The sequence below is a fragment of the Podarcis muralis genome, chromosome 17 (assembly GCF_964188315.1).
Source record: "Podarcis muralis chromosome 17, rPodMur119.hap1.1, whole genome shotgun sequence".
NCBI lineage: Eukaryota > Metazoa > Chordata > Lepidosauria > Squamata > Lacertidae > Podarcis > Podarcis muralis.
In genome coordinates this window covers 38225340-38250305 of record NC_135671.1, presented here as the reverse complement: position 1 = coordinate 38250305, position 24966 = coordinate 38225340, and the positions used below count along the sequence as shown (strand labels likewise).

At 49.6% G+C, this 24966-nt stretch overlaps 1 protein-coding gene across 1 annotated transcript in view; it reads right to left on the bottom strand.

Annotated features, from left to right (window-relative positions):
* Positions 1 to 249: 249 nt before the first annotated feature.
* BCAP31 (B cell receptor associated protein 31) overlaps positions 250 to 24966 on the bottom strand; it is a 37954-nt gene continuing 13237 nt past the window's right edge. Inside the window, exons 5-8 of the mRNA XM_028711892.2 lie at positions 19526 to 19661; positions 9642 to 9768; positions 5731 to 5831; positions 250 to 961 (exon numbers count right to left, since the gene is read on the bottom strand). Coding sequence (XP_028567725.2) covers positions 923 to 961; positions 5731 to 5831; positions 9642 to 9768; positions 19526 to 19661 — 403 coding nt within the window. The 3' untranslated portion in view covers positions 250 to 922. The remainder of the gene's footprint in view (positions 962 to 5730; positions 5832 to 9641; positions 9769 to 19525; positions 19662 to 24966) is intronic.

Here is a 24966-nt window from a genome sequence, read left to right as displayed (position 1 = left end):
CAAAGACCAGAACCTTGACCGTAACCAGGGTGGGACTCAGGAGCCGGCAGACCAGAAGGCAGGCATTTTTTGGCCACAGAAACAAGTCAATAGGGGTGGGGCTTTCGGTTTAGCCCATCAGAAGAAACCAAACGTCCCCCACTCTTCATTAATCCAGAACACAGAATTCAGGGCTACAAGATCAATTTCCCCTTGCTCTGTTTTTTTTAATCCATTACCCCCATTTCACTCAGAGGCCACACTGAAAGCTTTGTTCTACCAGAGTTTTAATGAGAAGCTTTGTACAGACACCTTGTCCTTAATATATATTATAAAAAAAATACAGAGATTACGGACACAGGGGAGATCTTCCCCATCACAGCCAGATGGTATCAACAGGAGCACATAAGCACCACACATAATGCTCCACTCATGCTCCCTTCAGGCTTTGGATGGAGTAAGTGAAACTACCCAGAGTCTGGGGGAGCAAGTGCAGCTAAAAGACAGGAGGACAACCTTAGAGCTCATGCTGAAATAGACCCAGCCAACCCCCACCACCATGAAATGCTTCTGGCCCTGGTAGCCCAGCCCCAATTGCCTCCCCAGAGAGAGACGACTTTGTCTTCCTCTTCCTCCTCGCCTCCACCTGTGAGAAACAGTCAAGCAGCAGTATTGTTCTGGTAAGTTCACATCCAGTCTGTTTATTGGGGGGGGGGGCAGGGGCACAAGGATAAAGAGAGTTAGCAGTCCACTCAAAAGCTATATCACTGAAGGGGGTGCAGGACGGGGAAGGAGCAAATAATGGTGGATGAGCAGATCACCCAAACCCATGCCCAGAAAGTGAGGGGAGGGGGCTCAGCTAGGCTGCCCCCAGCCCCATGAAACATGAGTGTACAGCAACCAGGTGGAGACTGGCCAGAACCACCAATATTCAGCAGGGGAATCATTCTTCTTTCTTGTCTCTTGGTCCATCGCAGGCCTCCTGGGAGAAACAAGGAGGGTGGGGGAACAACATGGCGTTACATAAGAGGAGAATTATTTCATTCAACTGTATTTTTTAGCCATGTTTTGGACAAGCCAGTGCAAAGTGGCTTAACACAGTTAACTTCTCCATTTTACACGCTTTAGGGACAGAGTTGTCTTGTTTCCCCATGCTTTAACTCCCCCCCCCCCCTTTTCAAAAGCTGCAGCCGAGTAAATAACACTGAATTCTGCAAGTGGTTTATTTTTGTGCTGGTTATGGGGAGGAGCCAGAAGTTATGCAGTGCACTAAGGGCCCCATGGCTCAAGCCACAGAACTCTCATTCCGTCATCCCCTTTGGCTTCTGAGAGGACAGCAAACACACACTTCCAGGCATGTGTTGCTGCCATTATGGCCTGGAAATCAGCTTTAAGTGAAGATTCCCAGGAAACAAAATTCCTTATTGTCCTTTGCCACATGCTGCGCTTGTTACTTTTGCAGGATAAGGCAGACACATAGTTTTGGATTTGGAGTTTCACAGAACTCTGCAGACAGCAGAGCAAGGTAGCAAGTGGACACTTTGCAGCAGAAAGCGAACTACAAGTCCATTGTCATTTCAGGCAGATAATAAGCAAGTCACAAGGCCTTGCATGCCCAAATGTACACAACAGATTTGACTCCCTGCTGGCCGATGACGCAATATCTCCATTCAAGCCATTGTCCTTTGTATTCTGCAAGGTCATAAGCTGCTCATTCTTAGGCACATCATTCAAGGCTGCTGCATTTGTTTTGCTTCTGTGCTGTACATGCCTAATGCTGGTCAGTGTGTGCACCAGCCACGTGAAAGGCAGGTTCTGTGAATGTATTTCCACAGCAGCCAGTGGCGATTCCCTACCCTGACCAGTTAGGGATGCTCAAAAATCAAGGCTGTTTGCATACTGAGAGAGAGGCCACCTTGTGAATTTATGGCTCAGGTGACTTCCCCATTCATAGCTCAGTCTTAGCCCCAGGCATCTTGAGACACACACATCTCCACAAATTCCACCAGACTGAGCCACATGGCTGAAAGTATATCATCTTAGGTATAGCCCTGTTCTGCTACTCCACGCAGTAATGGCAACTTGAGGGGCAAACAGGCATTCTCAACAGTCCTTCTGAAAATACAGTTTTGCCTTAGCAGAAATGCTGCCTCCACAGATGGCCAGGGACTTCAATGCAATTCTATCCTGTGCCCAAGTGCAGAGCTCAATTGTCTAGGAGGGACAGCAGCTGCAGTAGCAACATTCTGCCTCTCTGCCAATTACAGTAGTCAGCCCTTAGCACTGCAATCCTACCCAAGGGGGAGGGATCTGCTTACACAGCCCAAGGAGGGGGAAGACCACCCAGCTCCCTACAGGAATGCAACCTGGAGGAAGCTGGAGGAAGCTGCCCAGAATGGCCACGAAGGCAAATAGCTGCATGAGCAAATCAAACTAACAGCAGCTACGGCCCACAACACTCCTACCAAGCTAAGCAGATGCCAGAAATCGCCAGCTAACACAGGTTCAGATATCGTCCTGAATTCTGCTGCCCATTCAGAATCCAGTCTTCCTCCTCCTCACCCTCCACCCTGCAAATTCTCCCTTTGAAGGGCTGCAGTAGTGCTCAACTTAAGTAGAGCAGAAAGGCCAATGCACCCCTAATTTTGATGTCTGGGCAAGATGCAGAGCAGTCTATCAGCACCCTGTACAGGAGACCATCATCCCTGACCTTTGGCGATGCTGGCTGGGGCTGAAGCTCAACAGTATCTAGAGCGAACCATGCCATGTACAGGGTCCTTTGGAGTATGATGGCAGCAAAGATGAAGAGCTGCGCGTGAAATATTAGCTCAGCAGGATACCTCACTGCAGAGAGGCGTTCCCACGCACTGCTTAGCATTTGCCGTCACTTAGTTCTCCCCTCCCTTTGAAAACATGCTTTGAACAGAGTTCCCAAGACACCAGCCGAGAATGCTGCTGTTTGCACCCACACCTCCTCAACATGGCCTTCCCCATCCTGGTGCCTTCTAGAAGGCTGTGCTGGGGCTCATGGGAGGGCACCAGGTTGGAGAAGGCAGCCTTAAGGAAAGGCCAACATGAGAGCCTCCAATCACTACTCAGGAACAATGCTCAAGGGCATGTGAGTAGCTGGAAAGGTCCCTATCCTCCTCCTCCTCCTCGCAGGGCAAGGACATCTCTGCTTCCCTAGGTACCCAAAGGCACACTGGCCCTTCAGAAGCAGGAGGGTGCCATTCCTCAGCAGTGCCAGCCTGCAGAGCCATCAGAATAGCAACAACACTGAGATCCTATTTTTAAGCAGCTGGCAAGGCACACTGTTACTGAGTCTTGGCAGCCGGATCACACCAGCTCTGGGGAGGGGAGGGGGAAAGCAGGTGGTTGCAGCACACAGGCGAAGCCAAGACAGAGCTCAGTAAGGACTTGTGGGCTGAAGGGAGCATGGGGATGAGAAGGGATTGGAATGAGGATATTCAGAGCAACGCCCATTGCAATCCAGAAAGATGCTGCGTGGGGGGTAATTAAGCCCCGGAGGCAGGAGGCTTACTCAGCATGGGTTACAACAGAACCTTGAAACTTATTTTTTTAATCATCCTAAAACTGAGAAAGAAGAAGCAGTTGCTGTCCCTGTCCAACCCACCCAACTCCACCACGGAGCAGAGAGCAAGCAAAACGCAGAAGACTCGGCTTATGTGAACTGTCTGGAGCCCAGTCAAGCCTTCCAGAACCACCCTCCCCAACTGCAAACTTCTAGAGCGAAAGGGACAAGCCCTCAGTCACTAGCCATGGGAGAACTGTGCAAGCGATCAGGTGCATTCCCCAAGGGAGGCTTCCTGGAATGCCCAATGGGGACTAAGGCTGTGGACACACCACACAAATAAAGCACAGAGATCCCCTCAAAGAATCCTGGGAGCTGTAGTTTATTCCTCACAGAATTACGATTCCCAGTGCCGATGACAACCCACAGTCCCCAGTGCTGCCTCCAGTCTTGTTTTAAAACCCGAGCAGTGAGGGGCCCAGCCCCTTCCGCACTTCCTTGAGGTGGTGCCAGGCCCAGCATTGTTCCTCCCCGCCCACCTGTTATCAGCTCCCAGGTGAGGCAGCGTCTTGTGACCTGCTGCTTACGTGCAGAGAGAAACGTGGAGGGTTGTTTACCGGGCAGGATTCCCAGGCGCTGCCAAGATCCTCCCCCTGGCTGGTACTCCGCGAATGGGAGAGGCTGGAGTAAAAAACCCGCAACCAAGGCTGGGCAGCTTCTCTCAGCCACTGTGTGCAGATTAGGTTACCCTGGCAACGAAAGCTGGATTATTTTTATACGTGTGTGTGTGTGTGCTGTGTTTGTTGTGGGCTGGCCATTTAAACCTAGCCAACCAGTGACACAGGGTAGGAGAGAAGGCGGGTCTGCGGCAGAAGACAGCTGTAATCCAACAGATTCAAAGCCCTCCCTTAAGAGTGCAGGAAGAACCTTCATTAATGTACCAAAGCAACTCATCAACATGATCACACACACGCACACCCAAAAAAAAAAGACTGACTACTCTTTTCTTCCTGCTACAGGGGTGGCGACTTTCAGGGGACCCTGAAAAGGGGGAGGTTCAGAAGCACCCACTGCATGCACAAATGTGAAACCTCCCGCAACACATTCAAGGACTGGACGGTAGAGACTGTCAGCAACAAGATTCCAGAACTTGTGGAAGGCTCTTGCTAACTTTTAAGGATATCCGATGCACAGTCAAAAGGTTTGGGGTGCGAGGGGTGGGGGTGGGGGAAGAGAGCACACCCCTGAGGAGGTAATCATGGGTTGTAGGACTATAAGCAGCAGGGACACAGCTCCTGATTTCCCTGAAAGCTTAAACAACGGCAAGACACACATTTATTTTCAGTTACAGCTGAAACTTCAGAAGACTCCATAGCTGCCCTCATCTGGAGGAAGATTTGTTCACAAAACTGGCTTTGCCCAGCGGGAGTGACCATGCTGGACTCACTGCCTCACACACAGCTGAAATCCAACAAGGAACAAAGCACAGGGCAAGAAAAAAGGAGGTTCTACTTGGGATGCCTCCCTCTCAACCATTGTAAGGGCCAACCGCATCAAACTTTACTGCTCTAGAGTCACCCCATTCTTCCCTATTTATGCATTCTGGTAACCGGGAAGCCACCTCTCTTTCAAGGAAGAATGTCCACAGGACACTCAAGTGAAGGCTGGAATGAGGAGCTCCCCCCTTGAAGCTGGGGAAAAGAGGAAGACCAAGAAGCTTCCTTCTCTTAAAACCAAGCAGATGGGCCTTCTGCAACCAGGTGTCCTCCAGATCTTGTTGGGGTCCCACCAGCCCCAACCAGCATGGCCAATGGTTAGGGATGATGGGGACTGTAGACCGACAATATCTGAAGGAGACCAGACTGGGGAAGGCTGGCATCAACGACCCTCACATTCCCAGAGCAGCCACAGTACTCATGGGACAAACACTCTCTCTTTTTTCTTTTTTTAAAGGATTTTTGAGCCTCAAACCCCTCATCACACCACCACCACTGCCTTCTTCTTGCCCTGCCCTAGAACACAAACACCACTGCTCTTCCTGGAGCAAGACACCAACTCAAGCTGGAACCCGTAGAAGCCAGGGAGAGGACCGGTTTTTAGAGTTTTGGAATAGTCCAGCCAGACACAACAGTGGCCTCATGCAGATGCCAGCCAGGCCCCTCTTGACTCCCTCCCACCTCAGAACTGATATTTGCAACCCCACTTCCCTCCCCTCGCACCTGGAGCTTGGTGTGTTCATGCATCAGTCTGTCATACTCCTTGGTCAGTCCTTCGGCCTGTTTGCGCATAGCCAGGGCCTCGTTCTCTGCCTTTTCCAGGGCTGGGGGGTAAAGGGGGAAGAAAAGCACAGGTTAGAGCAATCTCTACACATCCCAACTGACCCAGATAACCAGGCAACAGCAAGCCAAGTCACATGCATGTGTCTGTGTGTAAAAAATGGATCACTGTTTTTCCAGGAATAGAAAACCACAGACTTTTGGATCAGAGGAGGAGCTGTGATCTTCCACCAAGTTCATTCCTCTGACTTCCAACTCCATGAAAGGACTGAGGTGAGTAGTTTGATTTCTAGCACTTACTTAATAAAATTTGTATGCCTGCCTTGATCCAAAGGTCATAGGACAGTTTACAAAGTAACTTAAGGATGAAGCCATGTTCCCATCAGCTGTGGCTATCAAATGAGGATGCTATAAAGCTTAGCCACTTATTTCCCTCTTGGTCTTCACAGTTGAGATCACTGGACAGTAAGCTAGGCTGCTTCTCAATTGCCACTTTGCCCACTGCAGGGTTTGTGCTTGACCACCAGCATAGACAGAATTTTAAAAAGTAACGCTCAAAGACATGGATGGTGGTTCTAGAGTGTAATTAGTACTAGGCAAGCCTGAAATAACCGATTGGATCATGTCACCACAAGCACATTTCAACTATTCTCAATAAGCTCTCATCCAAATTTTTGTTCTGAATTAGGACTGTGCTCCCTGGTCCAAATCACCTCTAACATTCACCAGTGTTTTATTGCGGGAGCGGAGAACCAGAACCCTAACCCAAACAATTCCCTGAGTCACTTCCAGTTCTGCTTCTTAAGATTCCTACAACCTATCATGGGAGGGGAACCTCCAGCCCACACAACAAATCAGAGCCACCAGAGGCCCTAATTGGGCCCACAGGGTAGTTTCTGCCACACCTGGAGTCACCTATGACTTCAGGTGTGGTGCAGGTAAAGCCATATTTGCAAAGGAACAATTGGGAGCCTAAAGGTGCACTCTCAGTTGCTCCTTGGCAAGAGGAGCTTGCATTCAGGGCCTTTTGCATGTTGGCCATCAACGGCACAGCAGAGTTTTCCAAGCAGAGCCAATCTGTGCCGAAAGTCGAGCTCGTGGTCAGCGCTGAATTTAAATTTAGTGTGCCAAGTGCAAGCCCCTCTGGAACCAGATCCATTCTGAAGCTTGCATTTGGCGCCAAATGCAAGCTGCACTTCCTGCGCTTCAAGGCTCCGGATGCAGACAGTCAGAGAGCAACTGGCGCACGTCCCACGATAGCATTAGCATCACTGGAAGAGAGACACCCAAGGCTGGTTTTTATCAGATGCAGACCTAAAAGGCTTTGAGGCTCCTTAAGGAAGACTCAGGGAATATTGGGAAGATGCTCCTTCCTTCACTTCACTCACTGGCTTCACGTAGCACGTAGTTAAGCTATTGAATTACTTCCCCTGAGAAGTAGTGATGGCTACAATCTTGGACAGCTTTAAAAGAGGATCAGACAAGTTTGTGGAGGATCAGCCTATCCCTGACTGCTAGCCATCATGGCCATTTCACTTCCATTGCCAGTTGCTGGAAATCACAATAGGGGAGAGGGCTGCTGTTGCACCCAGGTCCCGCTTGCAGGCTTCCCACAGGCATCTGGTTGGCCACTGAGAGAACAGGATGCTGGAATAAATGGGCCATTGGCCTGATCCAGCACATGGGACACTTCCCTCGTGGAGGACCACCGTGCTAAAGAAACAGAGAGCTTCTGGGCCAGAAGAACAAGTTGTGCCAAATTTGGCAGCTTTTCTGTGGCTTAACAATTAGCACCATTTGGGTGTTAAGACTGGAGAGAAGGAACAAAACACAGCACCCCTTATAACAGCTATAAAAAAGAGGGCACACTGGAAGAAGAGACAAGAGATCAGTTCAACCCAGGCATGCCCAGCCAAAAACCCCCTGCACCCCTCAAAGAAAGAAATCTGAGCCACAAAATAATAATTCAAGAACCTTAAATAATTCAACAAACTTAAAAGGTATATTGAGCACTTCTTGTGTGCCTGGTGTTGCACACTACACAACCAGTTACAGTCCTGCCTGGCCACTGTGCCATTCACATGGGGAAGGGGGAGTCAAAGAGACGCTGGGAATGTTACACAAGCCCACCAAGAACTGAGAAGGTCGGAAGGGCAACTGACACCCAAAACTTCCCAGCTCCAGGATTCCTCCGGCACTGATGTCAACCCCTCTAGTTTGCCAGCTCTGGAAATGAGCCCTGGAGAAGCTGCTCAGACTGGTTGATACTGCAACTGAGAACTGGAGCCCCCCCCCCCCCCGAGTGTGGGTGGGTGGGTGGGGTGGGTTTTTTTTCCAAACACATGCAGCATGAAGGGAGAGAGTAGCCCATTATGTCATTGCAAGGTTTTAGAGTAATGTGCAAAGACCCTGCCCTGCTACCCTAAAAAAGCTTGCAACGTTTATTTGGAGTTGGAGTTGTATTGGAGTTGGAGTTCTTTTCACACACAGAACTGGTTTTAAATTGTTTGCGTATCTACTATACAAACTATTATAGTAGACATACAAACAATTTTCTTGGAGGACACCTGGAAAATCGTTTGTCTGCTTCCTATGCATCTGGACACTGTGAAGATACCGTAATCCAATTTTGTATTATGGTTCTTGAGGTCAAGTAACGGGTTTTTCATCTGTCGGATGCCAATCTGAATCAAGATGGCAGGCTGAATCTTACAAAACAGTGTGGATTTTAACCACTGATTTCAAAATTGCACTCAATTTGATGACGTTTCTTAGCATTCCCAATCATTGTTGGGTATGAGCTTGCCAGTATAAAATAGTTTACATACAGAATTGTTTGATTGTCTTTACTGCGAAATCAGATCAAGATATTTTATGGGAAGCAATTCATCAACTGAATCAAAGAAATAAATACATTTGACTGTGGAGGAGACACAGGGAGAGGAGGGAAGGGTTTAGCAGTGGTGAAGTATGGTGTCAACAGCACCAAACAGCAGCATTCCCTTCCCACTAAGGGACTGTGCTCTCTCACACATCTCCCACCCATTCCAGTGGGGCTTATGCAGGAGAACTTTCAACTTGACTGTGCGCCACAGCTCAGAGCAGCATCACCTACACTGCTGCCAGAATCAACCACTTCGCAGGAGGCAACCTGGGACCAATGTGAGCAAGTGCCACTACAGCAGCCTCTGCTGCACGTCAACTGGGACAGGAGAGAGAGGAATGGGGAATTTGTGGTTCTGCTGGACTCCCACCATGCCTGGGCATTGGTCATCAGGCTGGGACTGATGGGAGTTGTGACAAAGAAGGTGTAAAGAAGTCCCAAACCTGCCAGTGTGTGCAGTGCCCAAACATTCAGATTTGAAGACCTGAGTGCACCAATTAGTTGTCCCCATCATCATTTCCCTTTTCAATATCTAAAGAGACCAATTTCAAAGTTGGACATTGCTTTGTAGGGCAAGGAAAACAGCATCCTCACAACTATAGCGAACCAAAGTGTTTACAAACAAACTCTTCAGGGCTCGGTCCATCTATTCCCAAAGTCTGATGCCAAGTGAAGTATTTTTAAGCAGGGGGGGGGGGGGACAGAATTCTGAGATTGTACATGAGGAAGGCGCATGGTTGTACAGTTCTAGAAGTATAAATAGATGGTGTATCACCCTTTCGTCGGCATCTAGCCCAGATGATCCAGCTGTACACAACTGGGATGTGGGGGGAGAGGGATAGTCCAGGGTCTCTAATAGGTCATGCCCTTTCCCTATAAGTTACTGGGCAGTGGCATCTACCACACAAGGTCATTTTACAGCCAGGACTGGAGGGGGCATGCGCTAAACGTACTCCACCAAGTCTCTCACCTTTCTTTGTGGAGGCCAGCTCATCCTTCAGTTTTTTCACTTCACCCTGCAGTGCTTTACTCTCTTCTTCACCTCCAGCGCCTTTGGTGTCCAGATCTGTTATTTTCACCCCTGCTTGCTGCAGTTGCTGAATGAGAAGAAGGAGAGAAGGTTAGAGGACACAGGAGAAATCAATCCATCAATGAGAAATAGCTTGACGCAAGACTTAATGTGTGTGTACAGACAAACCCCTGTCCTGTACATGGTCAGCTGGCTTTTCTCCTGACCCTTTCCCCTAACCTACCTTGCAAAACTTCAGTGTCAACCCATTTCTAGGACAATTGACACAGCCAAAAATACTAAATAGGCAAACCACTATTGCAGAATCCGAAGAAGCAATTTTGGGATTCCTCTTTAGCTCAGAGACCAGGGGCGGCAGCAGCGGCTGCCTGGAGGACTCCCAAGGAGAGGGAGAGGAGAGGAGAGGAGAGGAGAGGAGAGGAGGCTGAGGGAACGCTCCACAAGGGAGGGTGTTTGAAAAAGGGTGAGAGGCTGCCAGCACTGCAGACAAGGAGTGACATAAATGGGCTCCTGAGCCCCACGGGTGTGCCACAGAAAGAATGCAGTTGTTTAAGGGAGCCATAGACTCAGAAAGGTTGAAAACGTCTGCTCTAAAGGGATGGTCAGCATGACATTCAGAGGTCTACAATTTCCCTTGGCATGGCAAACACACATCTGCTGAGCATGACAAGTCTCCATGTTTCCTTCCAACCTGAGAGCTAGAAACCTCGCAGAAACTGGTACCCATTTGATGCTGGGCTTCCCAAGAGGAGAAGAACTATAGTGATGATGCCCCTACCCCTCTCCTACTCTGAGGCTGAACCTTGGGCAAGGGGCAAAATCCCTGTCCTTGTGCTTTGAAGGTCAAGGATTGGACCCTTCCTGCTGCAGTAATGCATGGCTTAGCAACCAAGTCATCAAGTATGCAGAGCCATCAAGTTTGCAAACACAGATGCAGTGGTTTAGCATTGGGGGGGGGTCCACAGGGGCAGGTGTCCTGGGCACAAAATTTCAACACCAGAGGCTGCCTCATTACAGCTGCATGCTTCCATCACTGGGATCCACTGAAAATGGCTTTTCCATGCGATTCAGGAAGTGACCTCTCCAGATAATGGAATGATTCTACATCTCTCTGTGATCCCCTGGGTGACACGGATGCCGTTAGGCAGTTGAATGCACATGCATCCATTTCCCTCCTTCCCACCCACCCCTGTGCGTGGCCCCAGGCACTGGCAACCCATGCTACACCACTGCACAAACAATCCTCATACGAGAATGGGGAAGCTTAGAGTGAGGCCTCCCAAGACCAACCAAGAAGCTCATGGATGAAGCAAGATCTGACCTGGGGTCTACCTATTGGAGGACCCTGGGCAATTTCATTTTTACACAACAAAATGCCCCATTTGAAATACCTATATCTTGCTTTATAGCCCAGAGATGCTCTCAAGAAGTGGCTTACAAAAGTTTTTCAACTAGGATGATTTAGGCTCTCACCCTTTTCTATTGCCAGGCAGCAGCTCCCACCAAAATCCTTTTGCCTCCAAGGAGCAGGGAGACAGCTGCCTCTTGCACACAGCCTGTGGTTGGATGAGCTGAGACTCGCCTGCCATGTTCCACCAACTTCCCAGCCACCTCATTTCCATCCTATCACTTTCTCCCTTTTTTGATGCATATGAAATGCCACCCTGAATCCTGTCGTTCTCCTAACATTTCTTACTTTGGAAAAATCCCTGAAGGAAAGTATCCCATAATAACCAGTCGAACAATAGGCATACTGCCTACACACCCCTGGAAATGCCAACCGCGAGTGTATAAAACAACGGATGTTGCTTCTGGGCAGTGCAAAGGGAGCTGGATAAGCCCAGAAACCTGAGATTTTGGAAGAGAGAAATGGCTGCTGAAAAGACAAGGCATGGGGGTGTGAGGGGGAGAATCTTTCATCCTCAAACTGAGCCTCGGGGGGGGGGGGCAGTTTGCATAAGCTTTCTCCAATCATGGTTCGTCTTATATGAGAAGAAGCAGTTGTGATTGCAAGCACTGGCATGACAGGCACAAAAGCGACAGCCTGACATTAGCAATGCTATGTATAGAAAAAATGTTATACAAGACCTTCAGAGCAGCCTGCGGTGCACGACACGACAGCAACTGAAGCTGGGTGGAAAATCAGCACAGACCAGAATGAAGCGCTTCTTCACACAGAACAGTTAAAACTGTGGAATCCGCTACCACAAGGTGTAGTGACAGCCACCAACCTGGGTGGTTTTATGGAGAATGGAGCCTATCAAAGCCACAATGTCTACGTTCTGCCTCCACCGACACAGGCAGTGAGCCAGGCGTCCAGAGAGGCTGCTGCTGTGCCCAGGACCTCCTTTTGGACTTCCAAAAAGCATCTGGTTGTGAGATCATCACCATTTTATTTGTATGCCGCCTTTCCACAGTTAAAAACAATGCTCAAGGCGGCTTACAACAGGACAAGATTTATATAATTACAAAAGTCATAAACAATAAATACAGTGGTACCTCGGGTTAAGTACTTAATTCGTTCTGGAGGTCTGTTCTTAACCTGAAACTGTTCTTAACCTGAAGCACCACTTTAGCTAATGGGGCCTCTCACTGCTGCCACGCTGTCGGAGCACAATATCTGTTCTCATCCTGAAGCAAAGTTCTTAACCTGAAGCACTATGTCTGGGTTAGCAGAGTCTGTAACCTGACGCGTATGTAACCTGAAGCATATGTAACCTGAGGTACCACTGTAAACCACATCAAAAATACACAACCAAATGGAAAACAATTTCCACATAAATAAAAATCTAAAACTAAGATTACAGCATTAATATCAGTTTGAAATGACATAGGTAAAAAATGGCGGGTGGCGCTGTGGGTAAAAGCCTCAGCGCCTAGGGCATGCCGATCGAAAGGTCGGTGGTTTGAATCCCCGCGGCGGGGTGCGCTCCCGCTGTTTGATCCCAGCGCCTGCCAACCTAGCAGTTCGAAAGCACCTCCGGGTGCAAGTAGATAAATAGGGACCGCTTACTAGCGGGAAGGTAAACGGCGTTTCCGTGTGCAGCTCTGGCTCGCCAGAGCAGCGATGTCACGCTGGCCACATGACCCGGAAGTGTCTCCGGACAGCGCTGGCCCCCGGCCTCTTGAGTGAGATGGGCGCACAACCCTAGAGTCTGTCAAGACTGGCCCGTACGGGCAGGGGTACCTTTAGGTAAAAAATAACAGCAATTAAAAAAAGAAAAACGGAGCCCTCTCTGCCCAGCAGCAGCGCCAGCAGTCCTTTATGGAGCCCGTCAAGCGCCGCCCTAGGCCAGTTGGTGAGTGGCAGGACTGGGGCCCTCAGGCGCTGAGCAGGGGAGTCCTCCTGGGTAGCCTGATCCAGCAAGGCTATTCTTAATGCCCTCAAGTGTGTTTATATCCTATGCCCTCCATTTCTGGAAATCCCTCCACTGCTCAAGTAAAAGGGACCAAACCTTTAGTGGCGCAGGCGCTGCCCTGTGGAACTCCTTGCCAGTAGATGTTTCGCAGGAACTAGCCCATAGGTCTTTTGAAAACCATACCATTCTAAGCCAGATCTTTGTAATATGAATTCTCTTTTTTAACAAATCAGGGTTTACTGGTGTTTTATCTGTGTTTATGCTTTCATGGACATTTTGTTGATTTTATTCTCATGTTGTATACCACATTTCTCTCTCTCTCTCTCTCTCTCTCTATATATATATATATATTTATACGCACACAGAGAGAGAAAGAGATTCAAAATATACAAATATTCAACTGTGTCGCAGATACAACTGCTCCATTGCCACTTCAAGGGCCACTGAATCTCCTTTCACAGAAGTTACAACATGCATGGATTCTTAAATTCAAACTGCTTTCAAAATGGCAACCTAAAAATATCCTCCCTCGTGTTCTGCAGCCGTTATATGGAGATGTAGAAAGTGTGCATCTGCTCATGCCTGTGTTTTGCAGGATGACACTATTCCGTCAACCAACTTCAAAGGCTGTGTATTTGCTTCCCACCAGCTACAACACATTATTCCAGCTCTCCTGTGACAATCTGAAAAAGTAGAAATCCTTCAATGGTATATAACTGCACGTCTGCGGTAGATCACTGCCCCCCCCCCCGGCCCAAAGAAGTTCAACTACTTTTGCTCCTCTAAAAAAAAGGTCAACATTTTTGCCCTGCACCCCCCCAAAACAGGGCCCCCCTCTTCCCTTCCTAAAAAAGGGCCTTCCTTCCTAAAAAAAAAAGTCAACAACTTTGACCTGCACCACCTCAAAAATGGGGGTAGTCTTTGTGAGTAGATCACAGTCTCTTGGGAGTTGGCCACCCCTGCTATAGGCGATGTCCAACCTCAATCATGCTCAGAGTAACCCACTGAAATCAATGGAAGCTTATGTCATTGAATTTGTTGATATTAAGCTTTGAGTTCACACATCAATGTGAGAGCCAGTGTGGTGTAGTGGTTAAGAGCGGTGGACTCGTAATCTGCTGAACCGGGTTCGCTTCCCCGCTCCTCCACATGCAGCTGCTGGGTGACCTTGGGCTAGTCACACTTCTCTGAAGTCTCTCAGCCCCACTCACCTCACAGAGTGTTTGTTGTGGGGCAGGAAGGGAAAGGAGATTGTTAGCCGCTTTGAGACTCCTTAGGGTAGTGATAAGGTAAAGGTAAAGGTACCCCTGCCCGTACGGGCCAGTCTTGACAGACTCTAGGGTTGTGCGCCCATCTCACTCAAGAGGCCGGGGGCCAGCGCTGTCCGGAGACACTTCCGGGTCACGTAGCCAGCGTGACATCGCTGCTCTGGCGAGCCAGAGCCGCACACGGAAACGCCGTTTACCTTCCCGCTAGTAAGCGGTCCCTATTTATCTACTTGCACCTGGGAGTGCTTTCGAACTGCTAGGTTGGCAGGCGCTGGGACCGAACAACGGGAGCGCACCCCGCCGCAGGGATTCGAACCGCCGACCTTTCGATCAGCAAGCCCTAGGCGCTGAGGCTTTTACCCACAGCGCCACCCGCGTCCCCATAGGGTGATAAAGGGTAGTGATAAAGCGGGATATCAAATCCAAACTCTTCTTCTTCTACCAAGTAATTGGGGGCCAAAATGAAGGACACAGAATCTTTTGTTAAAACTTCCCTGCCTGGTTACCTTGAAGAGACTGACCTGCCACACCCAAGAAGGGGCTATTTATAAAACTGCCTTAATCAAACAAGAATAGAAGTTCGACCAGTTCCCGTTGTCTTTAGAATACACAGTTCCCTCCAACTTGGCTGGCCTTAAGCAGCCAGGAATATGGGCTGAGTACACACTACACATTGAAAGCACATGACGTCCCCCAGAGTCCTGGGAACTGTAGCATACCCCCTCACCGAGCTACAATTCCCAACACCCAGCACCTACAATTCCCAGTATTCTTTTTTTGGGGGGTGGGGAGGGAATCATGTGTGCACAGCCAGTTTTTAGAGAAGCTTCTGCGTTCACTTGATCCTCTTTGCACACCCCTCCCAAGACATACTGCAACAGGGCCAGCATTCAAGAAAGTGATCTGCCCACCTCCCTCTAGGTTAGGGTGGGTTCCCTGTGGCCCCTTCACATGCTGTTAAGCTAGTCCAAAGGAAGCCTGTAAGGGGTTCCCACCAGCCCCAGTCAGCATATCTAATGGTCGGGGGTGAAAGGAAAGCAAAACAAAAAGCAAAGATTAAAAAAAAAAATCACGCCTACAAAGAAAACCATAGTGTCATACTAATCGTTAACATTGACTTCCTTCCTTTGTTCTGAGACCTCATAGTTTTTAATCGTCCTGTATTGTTGTGTCTGGTGTAGATTACCTCTATCTTGCACCATTTTTCAATTTCTTTAACCCTGCAAAGCTTCATTCATGACATCCCGATATACTTACTCCAGAACAATGTTTTTTTCATATATTCTTTAACACAATCCCATTCTTTTACTAATTTTTGGTCCGATTGTCCCCTTAAGAATGCTGCGAATCTTGCCAAATATATATATTCACAAAATTTGATTTGTCATTCTTTTATTGGTAGGATTTTCCCCCCTTTCCAATTTTTTGCAATGAGCATCCTGGCTCATTGCAGGATGCTCCAACTCTCCAATTCTAAGGTTCTATGAAAATGAGTGAGAAAAGGGGGGGATTTCCTCCCAAACTGAGTGCCACATCCCCATGCTGTGATGCAGAATCTCCCCAAGCAAAATTCACAAGAGATGACTTTTAACTGGAATAGAAAAGTCCATTCCATTCCAGTCTGTAGTGCCAGAGAACGGGGGAGAGAGGAGCTCTCCAAAAGCAGCCGCAAGGGACTGGGGCACTATCAAAAGCCCAAGTCATAATCACCGCCCTTGAGCAAGCTTTGCATTTTTATCTTTGCAATCCTGTTTATGGCTACAGATTGAAGACACACCAAAGCAGATACATTCAACCACCACCCTACTATCCAGAGGGTCAAGGCTGTCTTGCTAATGAAGAGTCCTTATTTATTTGACTCATAAAAATTATTGCCATATTTAAGGCAGTGCCCTCATGTCAACCCAGCGTGATGGGGCTTGCCTGCCCCATATGGCGGGTGGTGGTTTAAAACACACAAGGTTTAAAGGTTCTTTGGTGCACAGGCAAATTTGAGGCCTCTCGCCCCGCTGCAAATGGAAATTCCATGAATTTCCATGCTTATTTTTATTGGTTAGGGAGGAGAGAAAGTAGGGCTGGGCCTCAGAGGAGAAAAGCTGGCAAGGAAAGAAATTGCATGAAAGGGAGCTGCCCCCAGGTTGGAGCCCCACCCCCCAAAGCTGAAACTTGAGAATGCAGGGGCACTTTCACCTGTTTTGTCCATCATGCGGTGGAAGGAAGCCTGCTCTTCTTTTATTTTCTAAGGAAATCTGGATTCTGCATTAGAAGCTGCAGCTGCCGTGAATTCCCAGAAACTCCAACACACTTGCCATGCGACAGAGCTTGCCTTTCACAGCCGCACTCTCCACGTGAGGAGGGGGTGGGGAAGACCTGGGATCTAGTTCAGGATTCTTACGAAGCAAAGCCGAGGTTCTCAGAAGTTTAAAGGCCTTGTAGCTGTAAAGACTGTGGGACTATTTAGCAAGCCTATGTTTAGCGAACTTAAAAGCTCCCAGGTACCTTTTCCTTTTGCAAGGGAGAGGGGGAAGCAGATGGAAACAAAATATTTCAGGTGTCAGGGTTTTACAGACTTTCCAGACATTACAGTGGTACCTCTGGTTGTGAACGGGATCCGTTCCGGAGCCACGTTCGCAACCTGAAAGGAACACAACCCGCGTCTGCGCACGTGCGGGTCGCGATTCACCACTTCTGCACATGACGTCATTTTGCACATCTGCGCATGCGCGAGCGGCGAAACCCGGAAGTAACCCTTTCTGGTATTTCCGGACTGCCGCGGGACTCAACCTGAAAAGACGTAACACGCAGCGTTCGCAACCCAAGGTATGACTGTATTTGTTCCCTCAGGGCAAGATGGGTGTGAACAGGCCTCGGGCACCCGTGCTCAAGTAGAAGGGTGAAAAATCACTAGTGCAGACTGGTTATTACCACTTTCATCATTTAAGTGCAGGACTACACAGCGCCCTGCTTCATTGGGGTGCCTTTCCGTTGCTGCCAGCTTACACACGGTGTTTTGTTTTTCAAAAAATAAATGCACAGTGAACTCTACAATTCAAAAGCTTGCAGAAACACACCCAGCCACCCTAGAGCAACGGTTTCTGGTCTCAATGAAAGTTTGCCATTGAGAGGTACAGCGATTGGCCAGCCAAACTACACTTTCCTCCTGTGTTACGTCTGAGTAGACATGTGCACAATTGTACTGCAGTGAATTCTTATCTCCCACACAGAAGGAGAGATGGCGCAGCCTGTTTGCAAAGTTCTAACCTTTGCCTTCGGTGGGGAGGAGGGATTCCATAGCATGCACCCACACTCACTCACTGTGTAGTACTATTTGCAGAAAATGATTCCTAGGGACTACCCTGATCCCACAAAAACCAATCACAGGAAAAATGCATCCTGGTTGCTGCAGAAAAGGAATGGAAACTACAGGAATTCCAAGGACCTGAAAATAAGTCTGAAGCAGAAAAAGAACACGGAAGAGGAGGGGAAAACAGCAACTCTTTAGGACCACAGGAATAACTATAGCCTGGTGTCCAAACAATTCATTGGCTAAAATGGTTGGAGCAGTCACTCCAGCTTGTTTCACAGAAATTTCTTAGACGGGGTACCTGCATATTTTGCTTCCTATTTCTCTGTCTAGAAGGGCAAGAGACTTGCATCTTTAGAAAAAGGAAAGCTCCGAGTCCAGAGCCCCTGCCCAAAGGCACCAATGAAAGCTTCTCCAGGTGCCACCTTGCTTGTGGGTGCCGAGTTGGTGACCTCCACCATGTAATACTTTTCCTGGCAGAGCACAATGTCCTATACCAGGGATGGGGAACCTGGCACTCCAGATATTTCTGGGGGGAAACTCCCATCAGTCTCAGCTAGCATGGCCCACAGTCAAGCATGATGGGGGCTGCAGTCCAACACCAGTTCAGAGGGCTGCAGTTATAGTTTCCCTTTGCAAGATTGTCACAAGCACCATGCATGACGCTGAAAGGTTTGGGAGTTTGTTTTTAAAAGAACCAAGCAGGAAGATTTCCAGTGGTCAGAAGGTAAGGCTTCAGAGGAGCTTGGCTCCTTCATTAGATCATCCCAGTGTTCTCAAGGCAAAAAATCAGCAAAGTTATTTGCCATCCAGGAGATGGGGCGGGTCATGGCCCCGGCACACAATCTTGAGGGGAGCAAACCAGCATCTTTGTCGCGCCCTGCCTGGCTCCGGCAGTGAGGGCTGGGTGAGTGCCAAGGGCAAAGAGCATCCTCTGTGCCCCTACCCTGCCCGGCGCATGAGCACCTGCCTGGCAGTGTCAGCAGTAAGAGCTGGGTGAATGTGCTCCACTCCCTCTGGTGAACATTTGCACCACCCCTGGTGCTGGCAAATAGCGCTACACCCCTGCCCAGAAGAGTTTGGCTTACACCTCTGCGCTCTCGCTGGAGGGAGGCAAGCCCAGGAAATGCAGGTGAGGAGGGGCCACCTGCTCTGCATGCAGAAGGTCCCAGGTCCAATTCCAGGTGTCTCCTGGTGCCAAGAAAGGGCCCCCAAGCCCCAGGAGACCACCTGCTGGTCACAGGTAGGCCACAGTGGGCTACATCTTCCTCCCCACACCTTCACTGAAGAAAAATGTGGTGGACAGAACAAAGCCTGCCTCACATGTAAATTCAGAAAGTGTGCCTTGACTACCGGAGGGTTAGCCAACACCATCTTGAACCCATTCTGAGGTATACTCCATATTTAGGTGCCAGCAAGCCTCTCACCAACACCAGGCTATCGAGGGAGCGGGTTGCAATGCCAGCTGCTTCGAATGCTTGGCATTTGCTAGTGCAGCAATCTTGTAGGTCAAAGTCACCCACCAAGTATTCCTGAAAAAACAAGGCACCAGTGGGCGATTAACCCCTTGGGTAAGGTTACTGCCATAAAAGGGGACCGGGTATATAGTGTGACAGACAGCCTCAGAGCCTTATAGGATTACAGACACCAACCAATACACCCATAAATCAGACCTCTGAAGTCTGAGGATGCATGGAAGTGTGCAAACTACTGCCCAGAGGGGCCACTGCACCTGTGTTTCCTCAAGAGCAGAGGGACTAGCATCCAGCAGGGCCACCCGCTGCTAAAACTGAGGGGAGCCTCAAAACTCATGTCTGTAACAGCACTGCAGCAAAGTCCAAACTGCCCCACGGCAGCCTCCCCTGTGCCTCTGGCCCAGGCAGGAGCCCCTACCTTCTTTAGCTTGTCGTTCTCCTCCATGTACTTCTTGGCCGCATCGCTAGCTCCTTCTGCCTGCTTCTTGAAGGCTTCGTTCGAAGCCAGGATGGTGGCGTGCTGGGAGATGAGGGTGACCAGGCGTCTCAGCAGACTGCAAGGACAGAGGCAGAAGGTGGCTCAAAGAGGGCATCGCAAACCAAGTCAACAAGAGAGTTAAGACACACAGAGAGAGGTCTTTAGATCTGGGTCTGCTGTAAAGGGCACTAGAGTCACCTAGTTGATAAAGCACCAGGTTCAATTTCCAGGTCAGTCACAGGCTTCCCAACTGGCCTTGGGAAAGGAGGATTTTGTACTGGAAACTGGGGGTGGCAGTAGCTTCCTTGCCCACCAAGGCTGTCTCTGAATACTGGGGAAAGCAAGCAAGGAACACAACTTGGCCTTGCCCAAGGCTAACCAGGTGGGACTTGAATCTGAACCCAGTAGTGCTTTATCAGCTGGATCACTGAAGCCCCCACTTCCAGTCATAAAACGACTGAGCCATGCATACCCTTTGGGGAAAACAGAACAGCAAGGCCTAACAATGTCTCTGACCAGAGAAGACTGGTAAGAAAATGGAAGGCTGGTCTTGCCTTCAACAGGATCATGGGTTTAACTGCAGTAGAGAAGACTGTGCTTCACGTCAAAAGTTCAAGGATGGGGACCTGTGACTTTCTGGATATTGCTGGACCACCATCTCCCACCATCCGTGGCCACGGGCCATGCTGACTGGGGCTGACACAACCTGGAGTCCAACATTATCCATAGGGCTACTTAGGATCCCCAATCCTGCTTCATGTCAAGGTTCCCCAAACCGTTGATAAAAGAAGCTGCCTTATACAGAGTCAGGATATTGGTCCATCAAGTCCACTATCGCCTGTACCCCGACCAGCAGAGATTCTGCAGCATAACAGCCTTGCCCAGACCTACTGCGTGGTGCCAAGGATTGAACCTGGGACCTTTGGCGTGGACACATGTGCTCTGCCGCCCACTTGGGGCCCTTCCCACGCCTCCCTCAAAGCTAATGTACAGGTTTTGGGGGTTAGCCCACTCCACCAACCAGCTCTCCCACAGACATAGGGAAGCTTCATTCTTACCACTACAAGAAAGCCAAGCTGCTAGTGGTAGCAGCGAACAGCCTATGCAAAGGCTCTTCAATGCCCCCACTGCACAGGAGTTCTCTCCCCACACCAAGACAGAGGAGAGCAAAAGGCAGAATTGCAGGATCAGCAGAGGGCTTGGCCAAAGCCTTTGTTGCCTCCCAACTCAAGAAGAAGCAAGTCCGGAAATTGTAAATTAATCAATGCCCCAGGTTCCCTACTAGCGAGGCAAGCCTTTTTAACTTGTTCTCATAGCAACAAATGGTCCAAGGCCATGGAGACTATTACTGCACGCTACTCCCTCCCAGATCTTGACACGCTGTCATCTTGGGACCAACATAAAATCCGGGATTCTTACAAGAGACGAGGCCATGGACCGGGCACAGTCCACCACAGCTCGCCTCTCCATGTGGTTCCCTAAAGTGAAAGTGGTAAGATCACTTGCCAACTACTTGATAGACCTGACGGAGCCCAATTTGAGAAGAGCGTTTACCATGGCCTGTTTCCATTCTATACCCACGGCCTTCCTGCAGGGGATTTACTCTAAGACCCCTATTACTCAGCGTCTATGTCCATGCACAATGAATGAAGTGGAGGACTTCATACATTTCTTTTTCTACTGCCCTATTTATGAGCTAATAAGAACTAAGCTCCTCCTCTTGATCCCGTCCATCATCACATCTAAGGAAGACTGTTTGAAATCGCTTCTTGTGGACGCAAATCCCCAAATTTCACGTGGGGTGGCAATCTTTATAGTGCAGGCTTTGAAACTCAGGGCTACTCTGACCGGGTAGTGTGTCCTAGACCTGGACCTGTTTTAATTCTTTTTATTACCTTTTTAACCTAATGTGCCGAGCCTATTTTGGGCCATTATATGCTTTATATACACCCGCATTTTAGATTCCCGGCGCTGGCAACTAAATCTTTACATTATTGTCTTAGGGTAATTTAAATGTCATAACGCCAGTAATATCGCTTTGAATTTTGTTTGGTTGCTTGTCTCTAGCATTTTTGTCTTATCCTGCTATGGCTGTATGCTAATGCAATAAAGGTTTGATTGAAGTCCGGAAGTGGTTGTGGCCCCTGCCAATGCAGGCGCAGCTCCACAGAGAGAACCCATTCTGCCAGACCTTCTGCAATTGTTTATATCAAAATATGGCCTCTCTTACGAGGTTGTTGCTCACCAGGGCTCTCAGCTTAGACACAGCTTCTGCTCCACCTTCCACCTGCCATCACCACTGCTTCCCTCCAACTTAGCCTTATCACTTCTTGCCCCATCCCCACCAGAGGAGCAAGAAGAATGAAGCAACGCTTCCTGGACTTGAAAGAAGCCACTGCACGTCACCCTTTCAAGGAGCAGCTCCTTTTCAGCAGTAGGAGAAGAGAAGAAGAGGAGTTTGGATTTGATATCCTGCTTTATCACTACCCAAAGGAGTCTCAAAGCGACTAACAATCTCCTTTCCCTTCCTTCCCCACAACAAACACTCTGTGAGGTGAGTGGGGCTGAGAGACTTCAGAGAAGTGTGACTGGCCCAAGGTCACCCAGCAGCTGCATGTGGAGGAGCAGAGAATCGAACCCGGTTCACCAGATCACGAGTCCACTACCCTTAACCACTACACCACACAGGCACCACAGGAGGCAGACTAACATACAGAGAACCATGCAGAGCCAGCCCCCGGAGCTGCACAAGTCAGGCGCTACATGGCAAGGCTTACACAAGCCCTTCCGGCAGCTTGGACTGGCCCAGGGGAAGGAAGGCTGCCACATCCAGGAGCCACCAAGCAGATCAGTCGCGGCAAGGGAGTGCCAGGACACAGGCCAAGAGTGCCACCCACAAAGCTCAGCCTTGGCCAGATGTCAAAGAGGCTTTTGCCACCACCAGATGACCACTGTCTGTTAGAGGCCACAGACCGAAATGTCGGTCAGAGAAGGGAGTGAGGTGGCAATAAACCCAGGGCAAGGCGAAGATGGCCCTCAGCACAGATTCCTCTGGCTGCAAGAGCTGCCAACGCAAGGCCACAAAGCGGAACGAGAGAACACTGGCAGTCCCTTCGAGTGCTTCAGTGACAAGTGAAGCCCAGAGAAGGGTGGTTTGCAGCTCTCGCCTGGAGAAAATGCTCCTTCCTGTTTTTTCAAAAGCTTCTCTCGATAGCGAGGACACAAGAGAGGGAAGGGCAGGCCTTTTACCTTTCTGAATAACCGCCTTGCAAGTCAACGTGCTTTCAAGGGCAAGGGAAGGGCAATGCCACCTTGGACAAGCGTTATGGGAGTGAGATCTGGCCCAGGACTCCCAGTTCCCTCTGTATAGCCATTCTGAGCACGGACAACAAACGCATTTTGCAACAATGAAAGGGAAAGTGAGCTGAGAAGCTGCAGCCCGAAGGCCAAGGGCTGTGCTCACAAGACCAGAACATCCTGCCTCCTGGCCAGACACTCACACACAGCAAAGATATGGAAGCCGACAGCTCCCCCCCCCCCCCCCATCCCTACTTCCAGCCCCAGCTGCACAGTCAAGCACATTCCCTTTGTATGCAACTCTGCGCCCAGGCTGATGATTTATGGCCCACAGGCATTGTTCACACCCTTCGCCAGCTGTCCTGTACGGCCAAAAGCGGCTGCTCATCAAACCAGAGAGCTGGCTGGACAGGCACCGCAATGGACACAACAGAGACCCTGCAGCCTGCTCACAGCGCCAGGAAGGACATGCGCCCCTGGTTCAGCTGGCCTGTGAGCAGCTGCTGCCAACGCAAGGACCACTGGCAAGGGGGAAGGGGTGGAGCAACTGCTCTGCGTGCAGGAGGTCCCAGGTTCAATGGCATCTCCAGGTGGGGCTAGAAATGCCCCCCGCCCCGCCTGAACCCCTGGGGGCTGTGGCTGCCAATCAGCGTGGATATATCCAGACCAGCCTTTCTCAGCCTGTGGGTCCCCAGATGTTGTTGAACTACAACTCCCATCACCCCTAGCTAGCAAGGCCCGAGCTCAGGGATGATGGGAGTTGTAGTCCAACAACATCTGGGGACCCACAGTTTGAGAACCGCTAATCTAGATGGACAGCCGCTCTAACTCAGCACAAGGTCATCTTCCTACACTGGGGGAAGGGCCACATCTCAGTGGCAGAGCGTCTGCTCTGCATGCAGATGGTCCCAGAGTCAGTCCTCAGCACCTCTAGGTAAGGCTAGGAACACCCTCTGGCTGAACCCTGTACAGCCTCTGCCAGCCTGTGCAGACAATGCTGGGCTAGATGGACGAATGGTCTGACTCTCAACAGGTTGCAAAATGAATAGCAAACATAAAAACCCATTATGTGGGCAGGAGAAGAGAGAATAACTTTAGGAATTGGAATTCCACCTCTTTTAGGCTTCTTACTGTTAATCTCAGAAGCTTCTAAAGAAAAAGTTGGCTCGAAGGGCCAAGGGCTGCCTGGCCCTCACTACAGTCCAAGGGCACAGAAGTGGTGGTTCTGTCCAGAGAAAGCGTCCGGCATGTGCTCATTAGGGCATCACTTTGTGGCTTAATCCCCAACTCTGAAGAGTCTACACTACTGGCTTGTAGACTCAGCTGCTGTCCTCATCCTCAGGAATTTTCAGTAAGAGGTCAGAGATTATGCACGCCTGCCACCTTGTGGCCAGAGAGAGCACAGCAGGCTGCTTCAGCCTCTGCAACTACTTGACTCTAGTCTAAACAGAAGCAACAGAATACAGTGGTACCTCGGGTTACATATGCTTCAGGTTACATAAGCTTCAGGTTACAGACTCCGCTAACACAGAAATAGTACCTTGGGTTAAGAACTTTGCTTCAGGATGAGAACAGATATTGTGCGGTGGCGGCAGCAGCGGGTCAACCACCACCTGGTCCTCACAGTCAAGTGGAGGCAAGAGGGAGCAAGCAGCGCATGGCCAGCTACTGCATAGTCCCATTATTTATTATTATTTGTATACTGCCCTTCACCTGAAGATCTCAAGGCAGTTCACAGCATAAAAATACGTAATAAAAATAAGAACAATCTGTGGGAACTGGAGCATCCAGAGGGCCACCTCTTAGGAATCTTAGCAAGTCTTGGATAGTAAGCGGGAATACAGAAGGCACTGGGAATAAGGCGCTGAGATGAGCAGTTGCATCAGTCGCAGCCAGATTGCATCACCCTTCGCACCCACCTCTTGCCAGTAAGGCCAAATTGCCAGTAAGGCCCTTGACATAGTTCTTGCAGATCGTGTTGCTGTATAGAAATTTTGACACCCTGCCTTCTCCAAGAGGCCTTCCAAAAGAGCTAGGCTGCTGTGCCAGACTGATGCTGAAAACAGGAGTCCTGCTCTGAAGAT